This window comes from Cryptomeria japonica, chromosome 5 (genome assembly GCF_030272615.1).
Source record: "Cryptomeria japonica chromosome 5, Sugi_1.0, whole genome shotgun sequence".
NCBI lineage: Eukaryota > Viridiplantae > Streptophyta > Pinopsida > Cupressales > Cupressaceae > Cryptomeria > Cryptomeria japonica.
In genome coordinates this window covers 821,028,037-821,048,449 of record NC_081409.1, presented here as the reverse complement: position 1 = coordinate 821,048,449, position 20,413 = coordinate 821,028,037, and the positions used below count along the sequence as shown (strand labels likewise).

At 35.1% G+C, this 20,413-nt stretch overlaps 1 protein-coding gene across 1 annotated transcript; it reads left to right on the top strand.

Moving 5' to 3' along the window:
• The first annotated feature begins 972 nt into the window (after nt 1-972).
• Nucleotides 973-9,069, top strand: LOC131075176 (lipase-like PAD4). Its single transcript, XM_059221050.1, has 4 exons — nt 973-1,133; nt 3,116-3,440; nt 5,809-6,492; nt 7,915-9,069. Exons 2-4 carry the CDS (start codon nt 3,165-3,167, stop codon nt 8,476-8,478), a joined length of 1,524 nt encoding a protein of 507 aa, XP_059077033.1. The 5' UTR covers nt 973-1,133; nt 3,116-3,164; the 3' UTR covers nt 8,479-9,069.
• Nucleotides 9,070-20,413: the final 11,344 nt, after the last annotated feature.

Sequence of the window (20,413 nt, the reverse complement as noted above, 5' to 3'; positions counted from 1 at the left end):
AGGTGATTATTAGTTAGCTTGGTCCTTTTATCTAATTAATATCATTTTTTAGAAAATATTTTATTGGTTTTTTTTTGGAAAGACAGTTTCCCTCCCAAAATTCACTCCAACATTTCTTCAAAATATGACTCCTTCCATTGTTTTTACATATTAGATGCTAATTTTTGCACTTGGGGAATTGGTTGAGCAAAATTTGCAAAGGAGAAAATTGACGCTAATGCTTACTATATTTTTACATTGAATCGTCTTCCCATTTTATATTTATTTTTTATTCCCCATCTCTCCTTTTTCCCTTTCCAAACCCTAAGACACCTTGGTTTAGGTTTATCTCCATTCCTTGGTTATCTCTTTACCATTATAAAAAAATAGTGTTTTCCACTCCTTATTTTGGTTTCCTCAAATTGACATGGTTATTGGTACATGTTTGGTTTCTATTATGAAATTTCAACATTTTGCATATGCATGGACACAAGAAGGAAACAAAAGTGGTTCCAATTACTCTAGTCACATAGTGGCTAATGACAAATCCCCTCTAAAAAACGGATTGGACACTAACAATCAATAAAGCACACAGTCTAACTATACAAAGACAACAATAAATATTGTTATCATAGATTATGAGGAGCTCGCCTTCACAATCTTATCAATTGTTTGAAGATTGTTAAATCTATGAATATCCAAGTCTTATAACAAAAATATGCACACATAAAAACAAATATGTATGTAAGCCCACTTAAGCAAAAAAAAAAGACTATATCTACTAATAATCCTTAAATACCCAATTATTATTATCTCAATTTGAAATTATTCTAAAATATATTTCACCATTACCAACAAAATTAGAAAGGCAAAAATCACTTAATCAACAAAAAGAAAATAATTAAAAAAATTCGAATGGGGAGTTTAGGCGGGAGCTCTGGGCAGGGTGATCGTGCGAGGGCATATCGCTGGTTGTCCGAAGGGACAGGATGGGGAAAGGACTGTTGATGGTCAGCGAGGAGATGCTGTCATCTACCGCTAACGGGGTTCAAAGACTTTGCCGTTGGCCGATGCTGGGGTTTTGTCGTATGCCGCCCCTGGTTCTGGTGCAGCTGCATCTGTTGGGCAGAGGCCTCGACTGGTGTGGCTCCGAGGTATCCATGGCTTCGTTGCCAGGAAGCTAATGTCCTTGCATATAAATTCCAAAACACGTGTATTTCAAGGCGGGAAGGAAATCACTATTAATGGACTTGTTCCCATTGTAAATAACTGGTGTAATATGATCTATTGTTTGATCTTAGATGTTTGGAAGTGATTGATTAACACAATCATTATAAAATGAAGAAAACGCTTTGCAACCAAAAATGCGAATTTAATGTATTAATAACTACAATCAGATTCTGCATTACCAGAACAGAAGCACCCCAAATAGTTTACAATTTGTTGATTAGATAGCAAACCATATGGTGTGGCCCAACACCGAGCAGCATTTTCCAAAGAGCTTCCCAGGAGGACTTTCTTTGCATTATCTCTCTACCAAGAATATTTGCAATATATCCAATATAAAATCTTCATGACGACATTTTTATTGAGATGACTTGCCCCCGAGACTTTTCTTTCGATGCGACATCTTTATTGAGATGACTTGCCCCCGAGACTTTTCTTCCAATGCATTTTTTAGATGTTGCTGTGCTGCTTCCTGAATTTCTTATTTTTATTTTCGTTTAAACAAGAGAGGGAAAAAAGAGAGAAGATTATAAATGCACCTCCCTGAAAACTCAAATGACAGGCAAGTAGCAGGTAACAAGCAATGGATTTAGAATTCGCAAACCCTCCATTGTAAGTTTTCATTTGGGTTATAAGTTTGAAGATATTTTTATGCAAATTTTATTTTTGTGAGTTCTGAAGATTTTTAGATAAAGCATGAGTAGTTTTTAGATTCAATTGTGTAAGATCTTTTTAGTATCAATATTTTGGGTTACATTCAGTTATTCATTATTAGAATAGTAGAGAGCTAGAGGAGTATGATTATAGTTGGAAAAAAGGTTATTTGCAAATCTGATTCATTAGTGGTGGTGAATATGTTGAATGACCAGCCATTGGATTATGCTACTTGGTATTTAGCTGTGCTTATTAGACAGATTTTAAGTTTGACTACATCTTTGGATTCTGTTGGTTTTTCTCTCATTTTTAGGGAGTGGAATAGAATAGTGGATTGTCTTTCTAGGGAGTGGAATAGAGTAGTGGATTGTCTGGCCAAATGGATGTACAAGGTTGGAATGTTATGGATATGAGACATTTGCCTTATGAGATTTATCTCATATGTTAGAGCAATTAGTTGTGGAGAATAAGAATATGTAATTAATTGTTCTATGTTGGTTTGTTGACCATTATTGCTTTGTAAATCTCTTTTTTATTTAATAAATTTTTATTTTTTTTGATGAAAATATTCTTATGATCTATTAATTCTCTTCTTTTGTTTGCTCATCTCCATGATAAATTATGAAATATGATCTGAAACATTGATAAAAAAAATACTGACATAATCTACTAAAAAATCTTCAAATGAAAAGGACTGGCCATTGAAATTCTCATTCCCATATGTTTCGAGTCTCTTCTCCTTTCCACTGTCCCTTCATCGTCTTAAACACATTTTCTATCAATTGACATGAGAAGGAACATTTTATTGACGATGAAACTACGTGTTTTTCTGCAGTTAATATACAGGAATAATACACACCTGCTTTTCTTGTGGATGTGGCTAACTTTAGATGCCTTAATTGTTTTGGTATTTCTTCCTTCTCTTTATTGCTGCAGACGATACTCTGTTTTTCTGCCCTGTTTTATCTTAATACTAGACTCTGAAAATTACGATCTTAAAATTTTTCATGTTGTTAATTGATCGTATGGGAACGCAGACTTAGATTAGATTAGTGGAAGTAAGAGATAAGTTTTATAAAAATCCATCAGAATGTGTATTGTGTGGTCAAAAGACAATAGAAATCTGAATCAATTTTTCTTTAGAAAATTCCAAGCCAGTTTAATCAGATAATCATTAAGGGGTTTTTGACTAAATGAGCCTTGGTTTCTGTAATGCCCATGTGGTGCTAATTTGTAGATTTGTTGCTACCTGTAGGTTCAGTGTTGGCCAGGAGCTTGGAAGTTTGATTGCTACCTGTGGGATCATGACCAAGGCTTGGGAGGAGATATGCAGTATTTCCAACAATGAAGGAGACAGTTTTCTTCTGAAAAAAGATGAAGATGTAGTATATGTGATCTTCCCTTCGTTTCGAAACGAAGATTTCATTGTCTCAGATAGCAAATATGGAGAGTGCAATATCCAGAATGACAAAATCTTCCCTGCTAGCCTAAAGGGTGATGATGATAATCCAGCTCTTGTTCACAAGGGAGCTCTCAACCGATTCCGGCATATTCTGGAAAATTCAGAATTCAAGGCCAAGGTAAATAAAACTGTTAATCCATATTATAAGGTTGCTTTGTGATGTAGGATCCCTGTTCTTGCATTTCAAAATCGAGCTCTAATCCTCAAATAATTCGATCACTACCCACTTGCAATGTTAATCTGATAAACTTTTCTTTGTTGATGAGATATCTAATTGATTAGACTAATATCTGTTCTTAAGTTTTTGCTCTGAATAAATGTATGAATATTTTTTATTAGATAAATACTTTTGTTCAGTGTTGTGAACTAAAAGACGGTCTTGAGAAGATACTAAAATCTTAGAAGGGTTCAAAATGTGGTTGAGTGTCAATCCATTGTCATAGTTAGATTCATGATTATAGGAGTTTAGGAGTTTATGTTCTTTCATGGAAGCTATAAACATAACCATCTTTTATTCAATAATATAATAATTTTCTTGAAATTATATTTATATCATTATATTTCTGTTGTGAATTTTCAAAGTTTTATCTTGATATTAGTGTTTGTAGTGTTAGTTTCAATTTTCAGAGTTAAGAGTTTGAGTCACAGAGGTGTTCAAAATGTCATTGATGTCAATTCACTGTCATGCTTAATTAAATGATTATAAGAGTTTATGTTTTTGATTAAAGTAAGTAGGGATTATAAGAATTCATGTTACTTCTTTGAAGATAATCATTTTTTATTGAAATACCAATTTGCTGAAGGTTTTTCAAATGGGGTTGCAAGCTAAGTGGGTTTAATCTTGGAGGAAACTCTGTGGTTAAGCATGCTTGAGTTGGAGTAGTATTGGATGGGTGACCTCTCGGGAAGGTCCAATGCTTCACCTTTGTGAGCATCACCTATATGCAATGAATGCTAAGTTGACCATTCATTCTCATGAGAGATGGTTTGTTGTGAACCACTACTCATGAAACATAGGTTAATGAGTTTGACTTGGAAACTATATAGTTGATTTCTGATAGCAATATTCATCTTGGGGGAACCCTGGGCATGCTTGCATTGGTGGCGTTGGGCGGGACAGTTTTGGTGATGTTCAGTTTATTTCTCTGCCTATAAGGGCTCTAATACTAATAATTTAAGGAGGCTCTTGCCATTTTGTATGCTATTCAGCATTGTTCTGCTCTTGGTTGGCATGAAATCATTTGTGAGTCTGATTCTCAGGTGGTGGTGAATTTGTTAACCTGGCAAGAGCATGGGGATGCTAGTTGGCATTTGGCTTTAGTTATTAGCCATATTCTTCAGTTGTGCAGCTCTTTGGATTTAGTTACTTTCACACACATTCCTAGGGAGTGGAATAGTGTTGCTGACTGTTTGGCCAAATGGGTCTCGGATCAGATGTTAGGTTGGAATATAGTGGATAGGGGGCAATTGCCTCTCGATATGGTTCTTATGCTAGATCAGTTAGTGGATAGTGATAGGGTTCTCTAGTTCTTTTTCTCATCTCTCTGTTTGTTTTTTCTTTGTGTTTGAATAAATTTTTACCCCTTTTTTAATTAAAAAAATATGATTTTATTAAGAAAATGTTCAAAAAGATGAGAACTACTTAAAAGGTGATTCTCGTAAGAGAGAATAGAATCTCCTATTAAAAGAGTAGTGTTAAGTGTGACTGACTGGATAAAAAGCTCAAATGTACTTGAAAAGAATAAAAAGATCTATTGAACAAAAGCCTATTTATTATCATTGAATGAAAATACATCAAACACTCTTTTACACTCTTTTGCCCTTGTGAAAGCCCCTATTTGAAGGCTGTCACATATATCGTGTATTGGGTACAAGAAGTGAGGGTCTATATTTAAAAGGTTTATTTTACATCTTTGAAACTTCATTTTAAACATCCCTTGTTATGTAGATATAGCAATATCCTGATTAATAATATACATGCTGTTTTTAAAATACAACTGCAAGTGACTTGAGTCAAAAATTATTGTTGCTGAGCATATGTCAAGTGGTTAAGATAGGCATAATAACCTGAAACATACAGGTTCGAACCCTGGTAAAAACAGCCCTTAATACCAATATTCTCTAATAATTCCATATATTGTGCCCCCAATATTCGTAAATTTCAGTACTCCATATTTTTATGCCTTATGAATTAGCATGCAATATTTAATTGGTTTGGTCAACAAAGGGTCAGAGTAGATCCCTTGAAATTTTGGCCTGCTTTGTAGCAGCCACAATGATACGAGGATCAGTGAACCATGTCGTCATCGGTATGCTCCAGCTTTAACAGTCAGTTGCACAACGTTGGATAAACATCAATTATTGTCAATCAGATATTCCGCAATTGTTCAGTGCCCATTGAAAAAGCCTATTTTACTTTATAGTTTATTCAATAGATATCTTAGATTATAAGTAGAATGTAATTACCTTTTTGTTTGTTGCATCAGATGCAAGGTTTTAAGGAACAAGTCATTATATTTGTGGGCCATTCCATTGGAGGTGCAGTTGCTGCCCTGGCCACTCTCTCGTTTCTAGAAAAGCGGTCGAGAAACTCCAATTTCTTTTGCATTAATTTTGGTGCTCCTTTGTTTGGAAATGCCATAATTCGGGAGGCAGTTGGGCGTGAGGATTGGTTGGGCAGATTTTGTCATGTTGTGTGCAAGTATGATATTGTTCCCAGGATGTACCTTGCACCATATGAATCAATTGCCAAGCCATTGGGTGCAATTGTACCTCACTGGCGGAGCAAAATGGACGTTGACTGCGTTGCTGTACCACTTCTTTCTATTTCGGAAGCTTGCATGACTCTTCTTAACAATGTCCTCAAGTGCACGTCTACTACAGCAAACAATTACCCTGGAGAACCTGGTGATAGAAGCCCGTTTGTACCCATCGGTACTTATATGTTCTGTTCAACCCATGGTGCAGCTTGTTTTGAGGACTCTGAAGCTGTCCTTAAGTTGCTGCATTTCAGTATGCAAAGCCAAGAAGCAATAGCATTCGATCAAATTGCAGGCACCTGTATTTCAGAGCACACGGATTATGGCCATATGTTGAAAGGTATCGATCAAGCCTTGCTAAATGCAAGACAGTTTACAAACTTCGTCTTAAACTCCTTTGAGATGGGAATAGCCTAGGGGTCGGAAGCAATCGGTGTTGGAGCTCAGGTAATTCTCATTGATTGTGCTTTAACTTTTGTTGCATGATTCGTCTTCTGAAAATCATAGATACAATATGCAAAAATTGCTAATATTTTTATATTTCATTATAAGTAAATATTTTTCCCCTAAATTTCGTTTTCTAACCCCATAGTTTAGCTTATTCTTTGTAAGCTCGTTTGGTTAGTGAGATTTCGCCAGAATGAACACATGGAATTCAACATTTAAGTCAAATAAAATAGGCAAATAATGTATAAAATATGAAAAAGAAGTATTCTGAGATTTAGATTAAGGCAGGCTGGAGAGAGGAGATGAGGTGCCAAGAACAGGGAAGAGCAGAGCCTAGCTCCCCTGAAGTCTCAGAGGTGATTCTACTGATAGTTTATCCCAGATTAGAAGGGGTCATTCCTCGGCGGTTTGGTATGCTTTTCAACTTAAACGACCGTATTCTTGTAATAAAGTCTAATTCTTGCATATGCCTTCCATCCGGCTCTAACCCATGCTTTCAATGTTAGCACTAAGTTAGATTGGGTTGTGTTTAATACCAATGAATCACCAAACTCAACATCAAAATGCTGGCTGTATTCCACATGGATCAACAACTCTATTGAACTGCCTTTTCTGAAAAAATTGTTGAAACAATCCAAACCAGAGAAACAATGGGGGCACACCACAGACAATCCTTCGCCATCTGGACCTCTGTTCTCTGCAAACAAGTCTCAGTAGCACTGTTCAGTTTTTATCATATAACTTCTATGATATACTTATTTTTGAAAGACCAAATAAAATCATAAATCAACAATGTCTATGTCTATGTCCATGCATATGTAGATGTATATATCAAAAACTCAGATTTATTGAATCAGAATGTATAGGGGAAAGGACCCAGTAGTTATGCAACCTAACTTCGCGCTTCTCAAAATCCTATTTGGAAATTTCAAATCACTCCGATTTTTTTTCAGCAGCTTACTTGGCAAGTCTCCTGCTTATAACTAAGGTTTCAGGGCCACATCATCAAATATGATGCCACATCAGCATGCTTTTTGCCAAGGTGTCTAAAACAGCCCCCAAAAAAAGTGAGACCAATAGGCGTGCAAAAGAGACCCCAATAGTTGTGCAGCTGACATGGCATCACCTGATTGGTTGCTTTTTACAATATTAGTACATTTCTTAACAACTATTGGTACATTTCCTAACAACTGTTGGTACATTTCCTAACAAAAATTGATATTTTTTGTTTCAAACAATAGATTTTATTTGTTCAATTTTTGGAACAAAAGGTATCAACAACCCTCACAACAATTGATACATGCTGAACTACTAGGTCCTTTCTCCTATGTCAAATCTAGAAAACACAAACAATAGTATTAACTTATCCTCTTCAAACCAAAAAACACTAAATTACAGAAGAAACAAAATCCTCCCCAAACAGAAAGACCAGCACCCAAAATCATCCCCAACACGAACACCAAAAACTTTTCAATAAAGAGAAATCAGCAAGATATGAACATTGAAAAACTCAATACGAAGTTAAGCGAGAACCAAAGTCATATGGCACAGGTGGAACAGTACAAAATGCTTTGTAAGGGTAACAAAATCGGCTATTATGATGTTTTCAGACAGTCTGATGCCAAGAGAGATTTTTATGTAGATATGGCCAGAAGAAAGTTGGGTACTTTCTGGGATGACATTGTTGAGATGGAAGAGAAGCATGTATTGCCCAGTGACTTCCGAACCAGAAATAAATGGATCAAAGCGGGCACTGCATATAGAAGGCTTGTAGAGCCTCTGGACATTGCAGAGTACTATCACATAAGGAAGGGAAACAAAAGCTATCTTTCAGATGAGGTCCGACCGCATCGTCACATAGTTCTGGAGAAATGGATGAAAGAAAAAGAGCAAACTCGCACTGTTAGAGGAAAAAAGGGCCGCACAAATTTTGCATCCTTAATTAACTGAGGACTCAGTATTCTGGGCTCATTTAGAAGAGGCTCGTAAAGCCTTAATAAGTCTCCAACAAGAGCAAGACAAGAAAGCCCCTCTGCAAGAGAGTCTTGAGTTCGAAAAATACGTAGGGAGTATGATCTCAGGAAAGACCGTATCTGCTGAGGTATTTTTGGAGCAGAGTAGCTTCATGAAATGGTGGGAACAATACAGTGATATTCAACTTCAATCCCCACAGTGGAGTTCAAGCTCTCCCTTGTTCAACGTTATGCCCAATGCGAGTTGGAAATAAAAAGTGTAGAAGGGCTTTTGCCACACCGACGGAGATGTCATGAGCATATCTGATTAGTATCAGTTATCTGATATGGGGGTTTGTGTTCTTATTTTCAGGTTCAGTTTGTTTGGTAGATGGACATAAAACTTCTGCATTAAAATTTTTGTTCCTCAAATGTGTTTTTTGTTTTCAACAATCCTATCAGATCTTTGGATTTGATGTATTGTTGGAATGAGTTGATTTGTAAGGGTTTTCTGTCAAAATGTCTGTTACATTCTAAATAATGTGTTGGATGATGTCACATCTATATAGACTATCTTTTTATTTTGTTACTCGCGTGTGGTCCCGATGTAATTTGGGCTAAGGCAAACTCTAATGTCTACAGTGACAACACTTTTAATTTTGATATATATATATATATAAAAACTGAATGGTATATATTAAGAACTAACTTCATAATGGTCAGGTATAATTGTTAAGTAACTTAGAAGTTGTAAATTTTATTTATGGCATGGTTGTATTGATATTATAAGTTACATTTATTGAATTAATTTTGTACTAACAATGTTGTGACGTATCCAATGAGTATTGGATTGTTTTGTAGGTGTTCGAGGTGCAACAAAAGGTAGACTTGTCAACTTATGCCAGTAACTAATCATGAACTTTTAATTTAGTCAAACCAATAGAGATAGTGTCATAACCTTAAATTTCACTCACTATTTTAAACATTTTTTAAAAATTGAATTAGAATGTTTGGGAATGAATTTCTTTACAAATATTGAAGTAAATTGTTTTCTTTATAAAAAGTCACATTTAAAACTATATGTTAAAAATGTTTATTATAACTATTATATTTCAAAATCAAATGTTTGCTTTAGATGTATAAAAAAAAAGAAGAAAAAGAACAATTCTAATAAAATGCACACACACACACACATGAAAAAAATAGATTTATATAAATATTCATATATTTTTATTAATAAACTAGATGTTTTCTTAAAATGATATTGAAACGCAATAAAACGGTTAGTAAAGATTAGTTGTCAACATAAAACTAAACCATTTAAAAGCATTATCAAGGAAGATTAGTAAACAAGAAGCTAGGAAATGAACAAAACAAAATGAATGTGAAACTTCCCCATGATGCTCCCTTGCGTTAGCTCTTCCTTGTCCTCCTCCTATTCAAGATCCTTCTACTATGTGGAGTATGCCCTTAGTTCTAGCACTAGCACAATGGACGCCAAATAGAGGATGGGAGATTGTTGATTATGTCAAGTGTGGATGAGGATGCAAATAAAATATTAGAGGCTAAATAGCAATTCCAACTAGTGGAAGAACTAAAGCATAAAACAAAGGGCTTCCTACAAAACATTCAAATTCTAAGTAGAGTAATAATGCATGGATAACTCTAATGCGTGTGAGATCCTCAACAATGAAGGAATTGAGCCCTATTTATAGAGAAAATGGGCAAATGAAGGGTTGTGATTTAGTTTCAATTAAGGAAGGGTTAGGATTTCCTGAGGAAGTGGTGATCCTCAATCCATGTGCTCCTCCTCAAGTCAATCCCATGTAGACAAGTGTCAACAAGGGAAGGCTTGAGAGGAGAGGGACAAAGCATTAAATGTTTGAAGAGACATGATGGTTACCATGGGTGATTAGGTTAAGGTTATGTTCATGGATAAAGCTTTTATCTAAGGGGTAAAAGAATGTGTTGTTGCAAGGTGTGCGCCCTTGGTCTCCTTGTGTTGTGCAGCACAACGGTCGGGTTTGTGACATGGCTTAATCGCCTCCTATGGATTCTATAAGTCTAGTGGTTGTATCGAGCATTAACAAGTCGATCTTTTGGTGCAACGACAACCACACTTGTAACAAGTGGTACCAGAGCTTGGCCATAGGTTCAAACCCCTTGCTTGCACTGGGGGGGATTGTTGCAAGGTGTGCGCCCTTGGTCTCCTTGTGTTGTGTAGCGCAGCGCTCGAATTTGTGACATGGCTTAACTGCCTCCTACAAATTCTATAGGTATAGTGGGTGTATCAAACATTAACATGACGATCTTTTGGTGCAACGACAATCACACTTGTAACATGTGCAAGGGTTAAAGGGTTAGATTGGTCAAAGCTTTTAAGGCTTGAGGAGACTTGAGGGTTACCATGGATGGTTAGGTTAAGGGATAAGCCTTTAACCAAGGGTTGGAGGAATGTGCAAGGGTTAAAGATGGGTTAGGTTGGTTAAAGCATTAAATGCTTGAAGAGACTTGAGGGTTACCATGGATGGTTGGGTTATTGGACAAGTCTCTAACCAAGTGTCAAAGGTGGGTTAGTTTAGTCAAAGACCCACTTGGGTTAACTTGTGGAAAGTAAAAGGCTTTTAATGCTTTGTAAGAGCCTTAAATGTTTTGAGAAGTGACTATTCACTAATCCCTTAGTTAAGGCATGTGCAAACACTTAGAGGGTTATTAGACTAATAATAGAGGTTTATACATGATTAGAAGGAGGGTTTAGTGTGCAACTTGCATTTTCTAGAAAGTGCAAGTGTGTGAGGAATCTAGGAATTTAAATAAATATTTATCTATTTAAATGTAAGGGATGGGCCTTTAGGGGTTTAATTTATTTAAATGTGAGAGGGGGATTTAATTAAATAAACATGCTTTATTTATTTAATTAATTGTCAGAATTTGGTTAAGTAAATTAAATCAAATAAATTGAATAATTTATTTAATTAATAGGAGAAGAGGGTTAATATGAATTAATTTAATTAATTGTTGATCGATGGTTAAATAATGAAATAAATACTAAGTATTCATTTAATTAGTGGACAAATTTGGGTGTCTAGAGATATATTTTATTATAAAGTGATAATAAAAGGGATAATCATGCATTAAATACATGAAGGGAATAATCATAAAATGCAAGGTAGGATTTTTATTTCAAAAGGGAGAGTTTTCCCAAATGGAGAGAGGGAGCATTTCATTATTTTTGGAGCTTTATTTTTTTCTTTGACAAACAAATGAACTTAGCCAAATGGGTTAGTTTAGTCAAAGACCCATGTGGGTTAGCTTGATTTTTGGGTTTTGAAGAATGAATTAGTTTGTTAGTGGATTTAAATGAGTTTTGTTGAATTGGAGTTGGAATTGAGAGGCCTTCAAGCTGTCCAATAATTGTACAATATTGTTTGGTATGTTGGGAGTGAGTTTTGTTGAATTGGAGTTGGAATTGGGAGGCCTTCAAGCTGTCCAAGAATTGCACAAATTTCGTTTGGTATGTTGGGAGTTGTTTGCATATTCATTTTGAAGAAAAATGAGGTAAGACTTCACATATCTTCTTCATTTCTTCATATTTTGATTTAACATTTGTTGCAAATAAATTTTAGTGTGATTTTAAACATTCTCCCTCTTTTAAGGTTTTTCTTTTGAGTGAGTATATTATTTTTATGTTTCAAATTTAAAAAAATATCGGTTTATATGGGAAAATGCTACTAAAATTTTATTGGACTATGGGAAGGGAATTTTGAATGCATTTTTGTGTCGTCCGATACACGAAGACCAATGGTTTTCTCAGATTTTTGTTTTGAGTATTTTGAATTTTTAAGCTTTTTGAGGTCCATCAATGGAGGATGCCCTGTTGGATTGGTTTTTTGTCCAAAAGTGAGTTTTATTCAAAAAGTGGAATTTGAATATTTTGATGTCACAGTTTAATGTAGAATGATAGATTTATATTATAACATTTCTTATTTGGCTCGATTTGTGTTCGTCGTCAATCGATTATGGTCATGATAAGATAAACTTAAAATCAAGAGAAAATGATTAATCGAGGTTAGTAAAATGATGTGTAATTTATGTACCTTAAGTATATAGTTTCAATTTGAATGCAATTCAATAAGTCATTATAGATTCTTTAATCCATTTAAAAATTTATGAAATAAGGATTAATGTCAATCTAATAAATTAGCTTCAATGTCACCTACACAATTATTGACATGAAATAGTTGATACTATAATATCTTCATTTGACACGCACTACTTGTAGTGTGGATATTAAGAACAGTGATAGATAAATATAGGAGTACTTATGTCAAAATAGTTCTTCTAGAGTTGATTCAAGAGTACCTCGCGACAGTTAATGATGAACAACTCATTTAGACTTTAAGGTAGGGGACATAGATTAATGCATCATTTCAAGGGAAAACTATAATACCATGATTCATGATCTCGATTATTATCATATATATATTTGGATGCCTTTATCTTATCAATTGGTTTTATATTATTGACCCACGAGGAGTTGAGAATAAAAAAGCACATTATTTGTTGAAAAATAATAGTGAGTGTGGCTAGAGTTATATTGAATTTTATAAAACATGGCAATGGTCATCATATTTAATAACGAAATCTTAATTGTATTAGTTTTATTTGTTAGTACATACCTCCTAACTATTGTAGGTTGAATTTTATAAAACATGGTAATGGCCATCATATTTATTAAGGAAATCTTAGTTGTATCTATATTCATATGTAATAAAATTAGTAAATATATTAGTATTCTTAAAATGAAGACTATATTATGAGATTTATAAATATTTATTTGAGTATGGTTTGTTTTAAGACTAATGTATAGATTTTATTATTCTTCTATTTGTGTTGAAAATTTAAATTAAACTTTGTTTTATGCATGCATATGAAACTCTAGGAGTTTATTTGAATTTAGTATAAAACACTTTTATTAACAATATTAATTAGCTAGAAGATGAAGAAAATTGATGAACCAAAAGATGGGGTAACTTCTAATAGTTAAGGCTTGTTTGAGGCTATATGACATGTATATGTCATGATTGAGCTAGTTTTTGTATGATAGATCAATAGACTACATAGAAATTTTTCAATATTTGTGTGTTTATTTTATTGGAGATGGTATAAGATTAAATATACCTAAGTTTGTTATCTAGTTTCAAGTATGGTAGTTGGGGGAAAAGTTTAAAGTCTCAAAATATGTTGGGCAGATATAAAAAAAATAAATAGGATGATTATTTACAACTTAGGGTTGATTGATCTTGTAGTCACATAAATCTGTCCATTTTAATTAAATAAATATTTGCTATTTGTTTGATTAAAAATCCACTAGCCATCAGTTAATTAAATTAATATTTAATTAGTTCATCTTCAAACATTCTCCTATTAATTAAATAAATTTTTCAATTTATTTTAATTCATTCATTAAACCAAATTCACAATCAATTAAATGAATAAATCTTATTTATTCAATTTAATCCCCTTTCCTCTTTTAAATAAATTAAATAAAACACTTATTTAAATCATTAAATCCCCCCCCCCCCCCCCACTTGCATTCTCCTAAAAATGCAACTTGCACCTATTTGTTGAAATAAATGAATTTTATTTTAATAAAAATTCTATTTTCTCTCACCCACCAAACCCACTTGCAATTCTAATCCCCTTCTAGATTCTTCTAACCCCTTCCTAATTATCCTAATCCATCCCCTAATTATTGTCACATTCCTAAGCAACTTGGAGTCACTTCTTAAAGACTTCAAAGTCTTTGAAAAGCATTTAAGGCTTAATGTGTTCAACACCCTAACCTCTAAAGTCTTCCAAACCATTAATGGCTCTTACATGACCATTTATGGTTAAATCCACTTGCACCCATGGTTAGGGACTTTGACCCCTAACTCAACCCTCATATAACCCATGTGTCTCCTCAAGCATTTATTGCTTTGACCATGGTTATCCTCACTAACTCTTGCATAAGAGTTTATCCATTGGATAAAAGCATTATTCTTTGGATAATGAGTTTATTCACTCAACCCAATCTTAACCTTACCTCCCAAGTTAACCCTCATGTCATGTCAAACATTTAATGCTTATTCCCTCTCCTCTCAACCCCTCTCATGTTGACACTTGTCATCTTGGGATTGGGTTGAAAGTCCTCACATGGATCACAAACCATTCAATCCCGACCCTTGTTCAAATTACTCAATCTCAACCATCCATTGCTCCATTTTTCCTATAAATAGAGCCCATTTCTTCATAATCCAGATCCTGAAAACTTGTATGCATTTACATTATAGTCATTTTTAAAGAGCATTTTAGTATAAATCAATCATATCCACTCTGTTGGTTTAAAATCAACACTAGCTAATTAGATAATCTCTTATTTTAGCTCTTGTTCATATTTGCATATTATTTAGTTAATCATCTTTCATCTTGAACCTCCATAAGGCATCCATAGTGCAAAAAGCTACTGAGAGCTACACTATTTTGGAACTTGGAGAGGAGAGGAACAAGGGAGGATGAGCTACAAGCATGGTGGAAGGCATTTGGAGATGCCTTATTGTGTTTGCTTTCATAGTTAAATGCTTCATTATGTTTTTAGTGTCTCTCTTGGCATGCCTGTTTAGATTAGTCTTTGGTTGATTAACACTAACATTTCTCTTTGTTTCGTGTGCTTCTTATGTGTTATACGACCACAGGTTTTTGTCTAACAACCTCCCATTTTGCAGAGCATCATTTGGTGAACCCGACGTGAATCAAAGAGAAACTTTTTAAACTACTAATGTGTTTGACTGTTTTACTTGACACACAGGTCGCGCTTAAGCGCTTTAGTGCTATCGCAATTTAGTCTTTTAGCGTTATTGTCCCAGAATTAGCGCTTTTGTCTATAGTATAGCGTTGTTGACCCCAAAGTAGTGCTTTTGTTCCAATATTGGTGCTTTTGGCTCTCTGTATAAAAAAAATCGTTTAGCGCTTTTGTACTTGTTTTTGCACTTTTGTGTTAAGTAGCCCTTTTGTTCTCACACAGAGTAGCGTTGTTGTAACAGAGCGTTGTAAAAAATGCCTTGTAACCGAAAAATTAATTTTTTTTAGGCTTGTAGAGGCCCACCATGTGTGTGGATTTTACTGACTGTTTGTTTCTTGTGCAGGTTTTGAACTAACCCTTTTTTATTTCTTTAAATTTTAGAAATTCACTTTTCTTTTTGTAAGTTAAAATCAACTTCAAAACATTTCATTTTGGTGCTTAATTCTCACAACAAACTTTGTTTTTTCATGCAAAGTAGGCAATTTGAAACACTTCCTTTTTTGGTGCTTAAAAATCAAACCTCAAAGATTTCATTTTGGTGCTTTAAAACTCACAACAAACTTTGTTTTTCATGCAAGATAGGCAATTTGAACACTTCTTTTGGTGCTTAAAAGTCAACTTCAAACACTTCATTTTTGGTGCTTAAAAACTCAACAAAACAAATTTTGATTTCTTTGCATCAACTCAAGCTAAAATTCATAATCCACACTTTGTTTTTTTGGATAAATAAAAAGAACAATCAACTTGTTTTCTTTTTCAAAGCGATTTACTTCAAGCAAACATGCTTTTCATTAAGTTGACTAGGATTTCATTTTCCTAGTTTACTCAACATATTGTCTTTGAAGGATAAAAAGAACACCATGGTTGTTGGAGCAACATCTCCAAATAGTTTGATCATATTGTAATGATAAGTTAAAAAGAACAAGTGTCTTTTGTGTTTGGCACACTTGTGCAAAAATTTTGTCGAGTGGTCCTACTTCTAACACACACTATCCTCTCCCTTGGTTTTCATGGTCCTAGGTGCAAGAGAAAAGTGTTAGTAACACTCAAAGTTTATCTTTTTAAGAGAGGCTTGCCAAGAGACACATCACTCTTGGGAACGACCTCGCGCGGTAAATCCTTCGAGCCGCTATAGAAATTAGGTGTGAGCAAAAGATGTAGCCTTGGGTATAGTTGTTCCTACAGTGTAACTTGCTGAAAGGACAAATGGGCCCCACCACAAGTTACAAGGCTCTTAAGCGAGTCACTGAAGAATGAACTTATGTCCAAAGACATCGAAAATTACTAAACACCTTTATGTAGTAGCCCACCCGTTTTATTGATTGAGGATATTTGTCAGAAGTTGAGTGCAAGAGCATATAAGGTTTTGCTCCCAAGATACTCACCATACATATTTCCTTGAGTAGAAACATAGCTTTTTGAAAGGTTACTTGTAGCCTAATAAAAGTGGTGACTCCCCCATCATAGGGATCATCTATTTGTTATGCTTGTGCAAGACTTAGTATATCACATCCTTACCTACTATGATGAGATTCATAAGGTATGTAGTACCAAAGTTAAAGAAATATCAAGATGTGGGATGAAATTATCGCAACTGGCCATTTGACCTTAGGGATAAAGAGTGTTTGAAGTGTCTTCGTTTTGTGTCAAGACCAGTGTTAAACTGAGCCGACTTCAGGCTTTTTGGAAAAACATACTCAAAAACACTTGAAAGGAAAGGGTCATAAAAAGTCCAAAGATTGGGTTGATCTAGACCCACACTTATTTGTGCCTTTTTGAGGCAACATTCTTGTGCTTGTGTGCTTGTTTTGTTTTCTTGTCAAAGAAAAATCAAAAATCAATTCCAAAACAAGTATTCATCCAACACAAACATTTTCAAAATACCAACAAAGATCGAAAACAAAAGGGAAAAACAAAGTATCAAAACTATATGACCATTCTTCACATTTTGAGAAAGAAGAATCTTCATCAACATATCAACTTGAAGAAAAGACCATTGAGCTCAAAGGCTTTCATCAAAAGAAGGAAATTCTTCTATCTTAATAGACAAATCTATGTCTCACATTGAACCTTCTTACGTCACATGCGTCTATATCTTCAAGGAAAATCAAACAAGTTTGATCAAGAGTCATTAAACCGCAGAGCTTTTACTCAATATAGAGCTTTGAGTTATCATAGAAATAAGGGAGGCAAAATCAATCCTGCCTTCTTTCCAGACATTTGCATCACATACAACATAGCTAGGGAAGAACCATCAACTCCTGAAAGAGAAGAGGAAGAGTTTGTTCCTTTTGTAACACAAAGTTTTTATTGAAGTTAACATTTCAACCATTATCACATTCACACATCATCAATCCATTCCAACTCTTGAAACATAAAGAGGTCTTGTCCTAAGTTCTTTTATAGATATTGCTTGAATCAAACACAAACACATCACTTTTTAGAGTGTCTCTACATATAGGATAAATTCATCCTAAGATGCATTTCTACACAGGTTAAAACTAGTCTATGAGTGCATCCTCTCATTACTAGGTAGTTGGGTCTGTAACACATCTCAGGTCTCTCTAAACCTTATCATATCAAACATTGTCAACCAAACACAACAAGCAATTCAAGGAAAAAATTTGGTAACATCTACCTTTAGTGTTAGAGATCCATATGTAAAACACTCCGCCAAACATTAATCTCTCATTTCATCACCAACTCATCATCATTTTCACCAAACTTCAACAACAACTTGTAAACAAAATGTCTCAAACCAGATCAAGGTCTAGACAAATCGAGATAGAAGAGGAAGAGGAGGAAGATATCAATGAATTCCAAGAAGCTCTTGGAGGAAACCCAAATGATGAAAATCCAAGTACTCCTACTCCTCCAGCAATAGAAAGGGCACAACACAACCCTCTCTTTAACTGACTTTTTGACGAAATACTCAGGAGCAACGCTGATGCTCACTTTTAATACTTGCCCAAGAGGGAGACAAATTACCCTCTGATTTTGATATTGTACTGATAACTCAATGATGAGCAAATAGTACCAAACCGGTACTGAGAGGGGGGGTGAATCAGTACAGACAAAAATACAGTCCTAAACCGGTTTGATAGCAGACACTTCAAATGACTGGCAGACAGTAACATCAGTTTGAAACAGAGTGCAATAGGTAAAGCTAAGAATGTCTAAGACAAGCATTAACCGGTTACTCACTTAGCTTTTCACTCAACTCAAGACTACACTACCATTTCACCCTTATGCATAAACAGGTAATCTATCATCAGATCATAATAATAGCTAGTTCAACATGTTTTATTGACAGGCATAAAACACAGAACCATCATATGCTTGACAGACAATAGCAGAGCATCACAAGATAAAAGTATCACACATGACACACATATTTTTCACATGGAAACCCAACTAGGAAAAACCACAGTGGGGATGAATACCCACAAGCTGTTTTTGAACTCTTTGGAAGTCTGCTATGTTAGAAGCCTTGTCCGGTTAGAGACATTACAATAGGTTTTGCTAGGAACCGATCTTGTTAGGGATCACTCGGTTAAGGGATGGTTACAATACCCGGTTAAGGGTTAAACCCTGTTAAGGGTTACCTTGTTAGAGGATTTCAAGAAATCAATAGCTAAAGGATTTCAAACTCAATAGCTTTGAATTACCCTGTTAAAGGATTTACAGTGAGCCCGTTAAGGCTACCCTATTAAAGGATTTTCCAACTGTTGAGGTGGTTAGAGATCAACATGTATTACAATGATCTGGTAACAACACTCAATGCCAATGCAGATCCGCTTAAGCTCCTCTTCACCTTCTACACTTACACTCTGCAGGTAACACTTCTCTCCTTTTGGTCTGGCAAGAATCACGTATCCCTCCTCTTGGATACACACACACAACTTTTGCCAACAACCTCAGAAAGAGTCACAACATCGACCTTATAGGAAAACAGTTAGGTCGGTAGCATAAACCCTAAACCCTAAACCTATTAGGTTAAGGAATTCAAATGGTTCAATCCTGACCGTTGAGCACATTGTATTAATCTCCATCGTTCATTTTCCATCGATTTCATGGCGGCTGATAACCCATCACATGTTATCACCATTTTACAGACTCCACACATTCCCGAGGTAGATAGGAACAATCTCCTTCATGCAGGATCCTTCACGTGCACAAGGCTGACATGGCAACATGATCTGTTCTTCGTTATAATGCTAACTCATCACACAATGTCACCGGTTGAGCCACACAAGCTTGAAGCACTTCAACCGGAAACCCTAAAGTTGAGACTACCAACCGGTAGTCATACAACGCTTCCATGTGCCGGTTCCCATAACCATAAGCCGATTCACCTTGAACAAACACGACGCTTCACTTTGGCACAAATGCCAGTTCACAGTGTTATATTGGTTCTCACATATGCCGGTTCACACCTCTTTCAACATATTGACATCAATGACAACATACAATGTCATTATGTCCTCATACCGGTTCACATAATGCCAACAATCTCCCCCTTTGGCATTGATGGCAATATACAAAGATATCTCTCTGCTTCACATCTTCTCCCCCAATTTCTGCAGATATCTTCTCTTCTTTACATCTTCTCCTCCAATTTCTGCAGATATCTTCTCCGCTTCACATTTTCTCCCCCTTTGACAACAATGCCAAAGTGGAGGCATAAGCTTCCCTATTCCATTATGCTACTCCCCCTGAGGAGTAGCATCCTTCAACACATCAATCCTGAAGAAAATTTTGACTATGCAATACATGACTGATGTGGAGCATATACCTTTAGTTCACCTCCTGAAGGGGCAGTACCCCTAATTCACCTCTTAAGTACATAAATGTAGTTTTTGGGAGAGGCTTGGTGAATATGTCTGCTAACTGCTCCTTACTGGAAACATGCTCCAATGCAATCTCTTTGTTCTGAACCTTTTCCCTTAAGAAATTATACTTAAGCTCAAAGTGCTTGGTTCTAGAATATAAAACCGGATTCTTAGAGATATTAATTGCACTAGTATTGTCACAAAATATACTTACCGGTTCAGATACAGGAACTTTGAAGCCATTTAATACATGCTTC

Coding starts and splice junctions, on each gene's coding strand:
- LOC131075176 (XM_059221050.1), top strand. CDS start 3,165: ATGACCAAGGCTTGGGAGGAGATATGCAGTATTTCCAACAATGAAGGA. Junction 3,441..5,808: donor ATTCAGAATTCAAGGCCAAG/GTAAATAAAACT, acceptor TTGTTGCATCAG/ATGCAAGGTTTTAAGGAACA. Junction 6,493..7,914: donor ACTCCTTTGAGATGGGAATA/GCCTAGGGGTCG, acceptor AAACCAAAAAAC/ACTAAATTACAGAAGAAACA.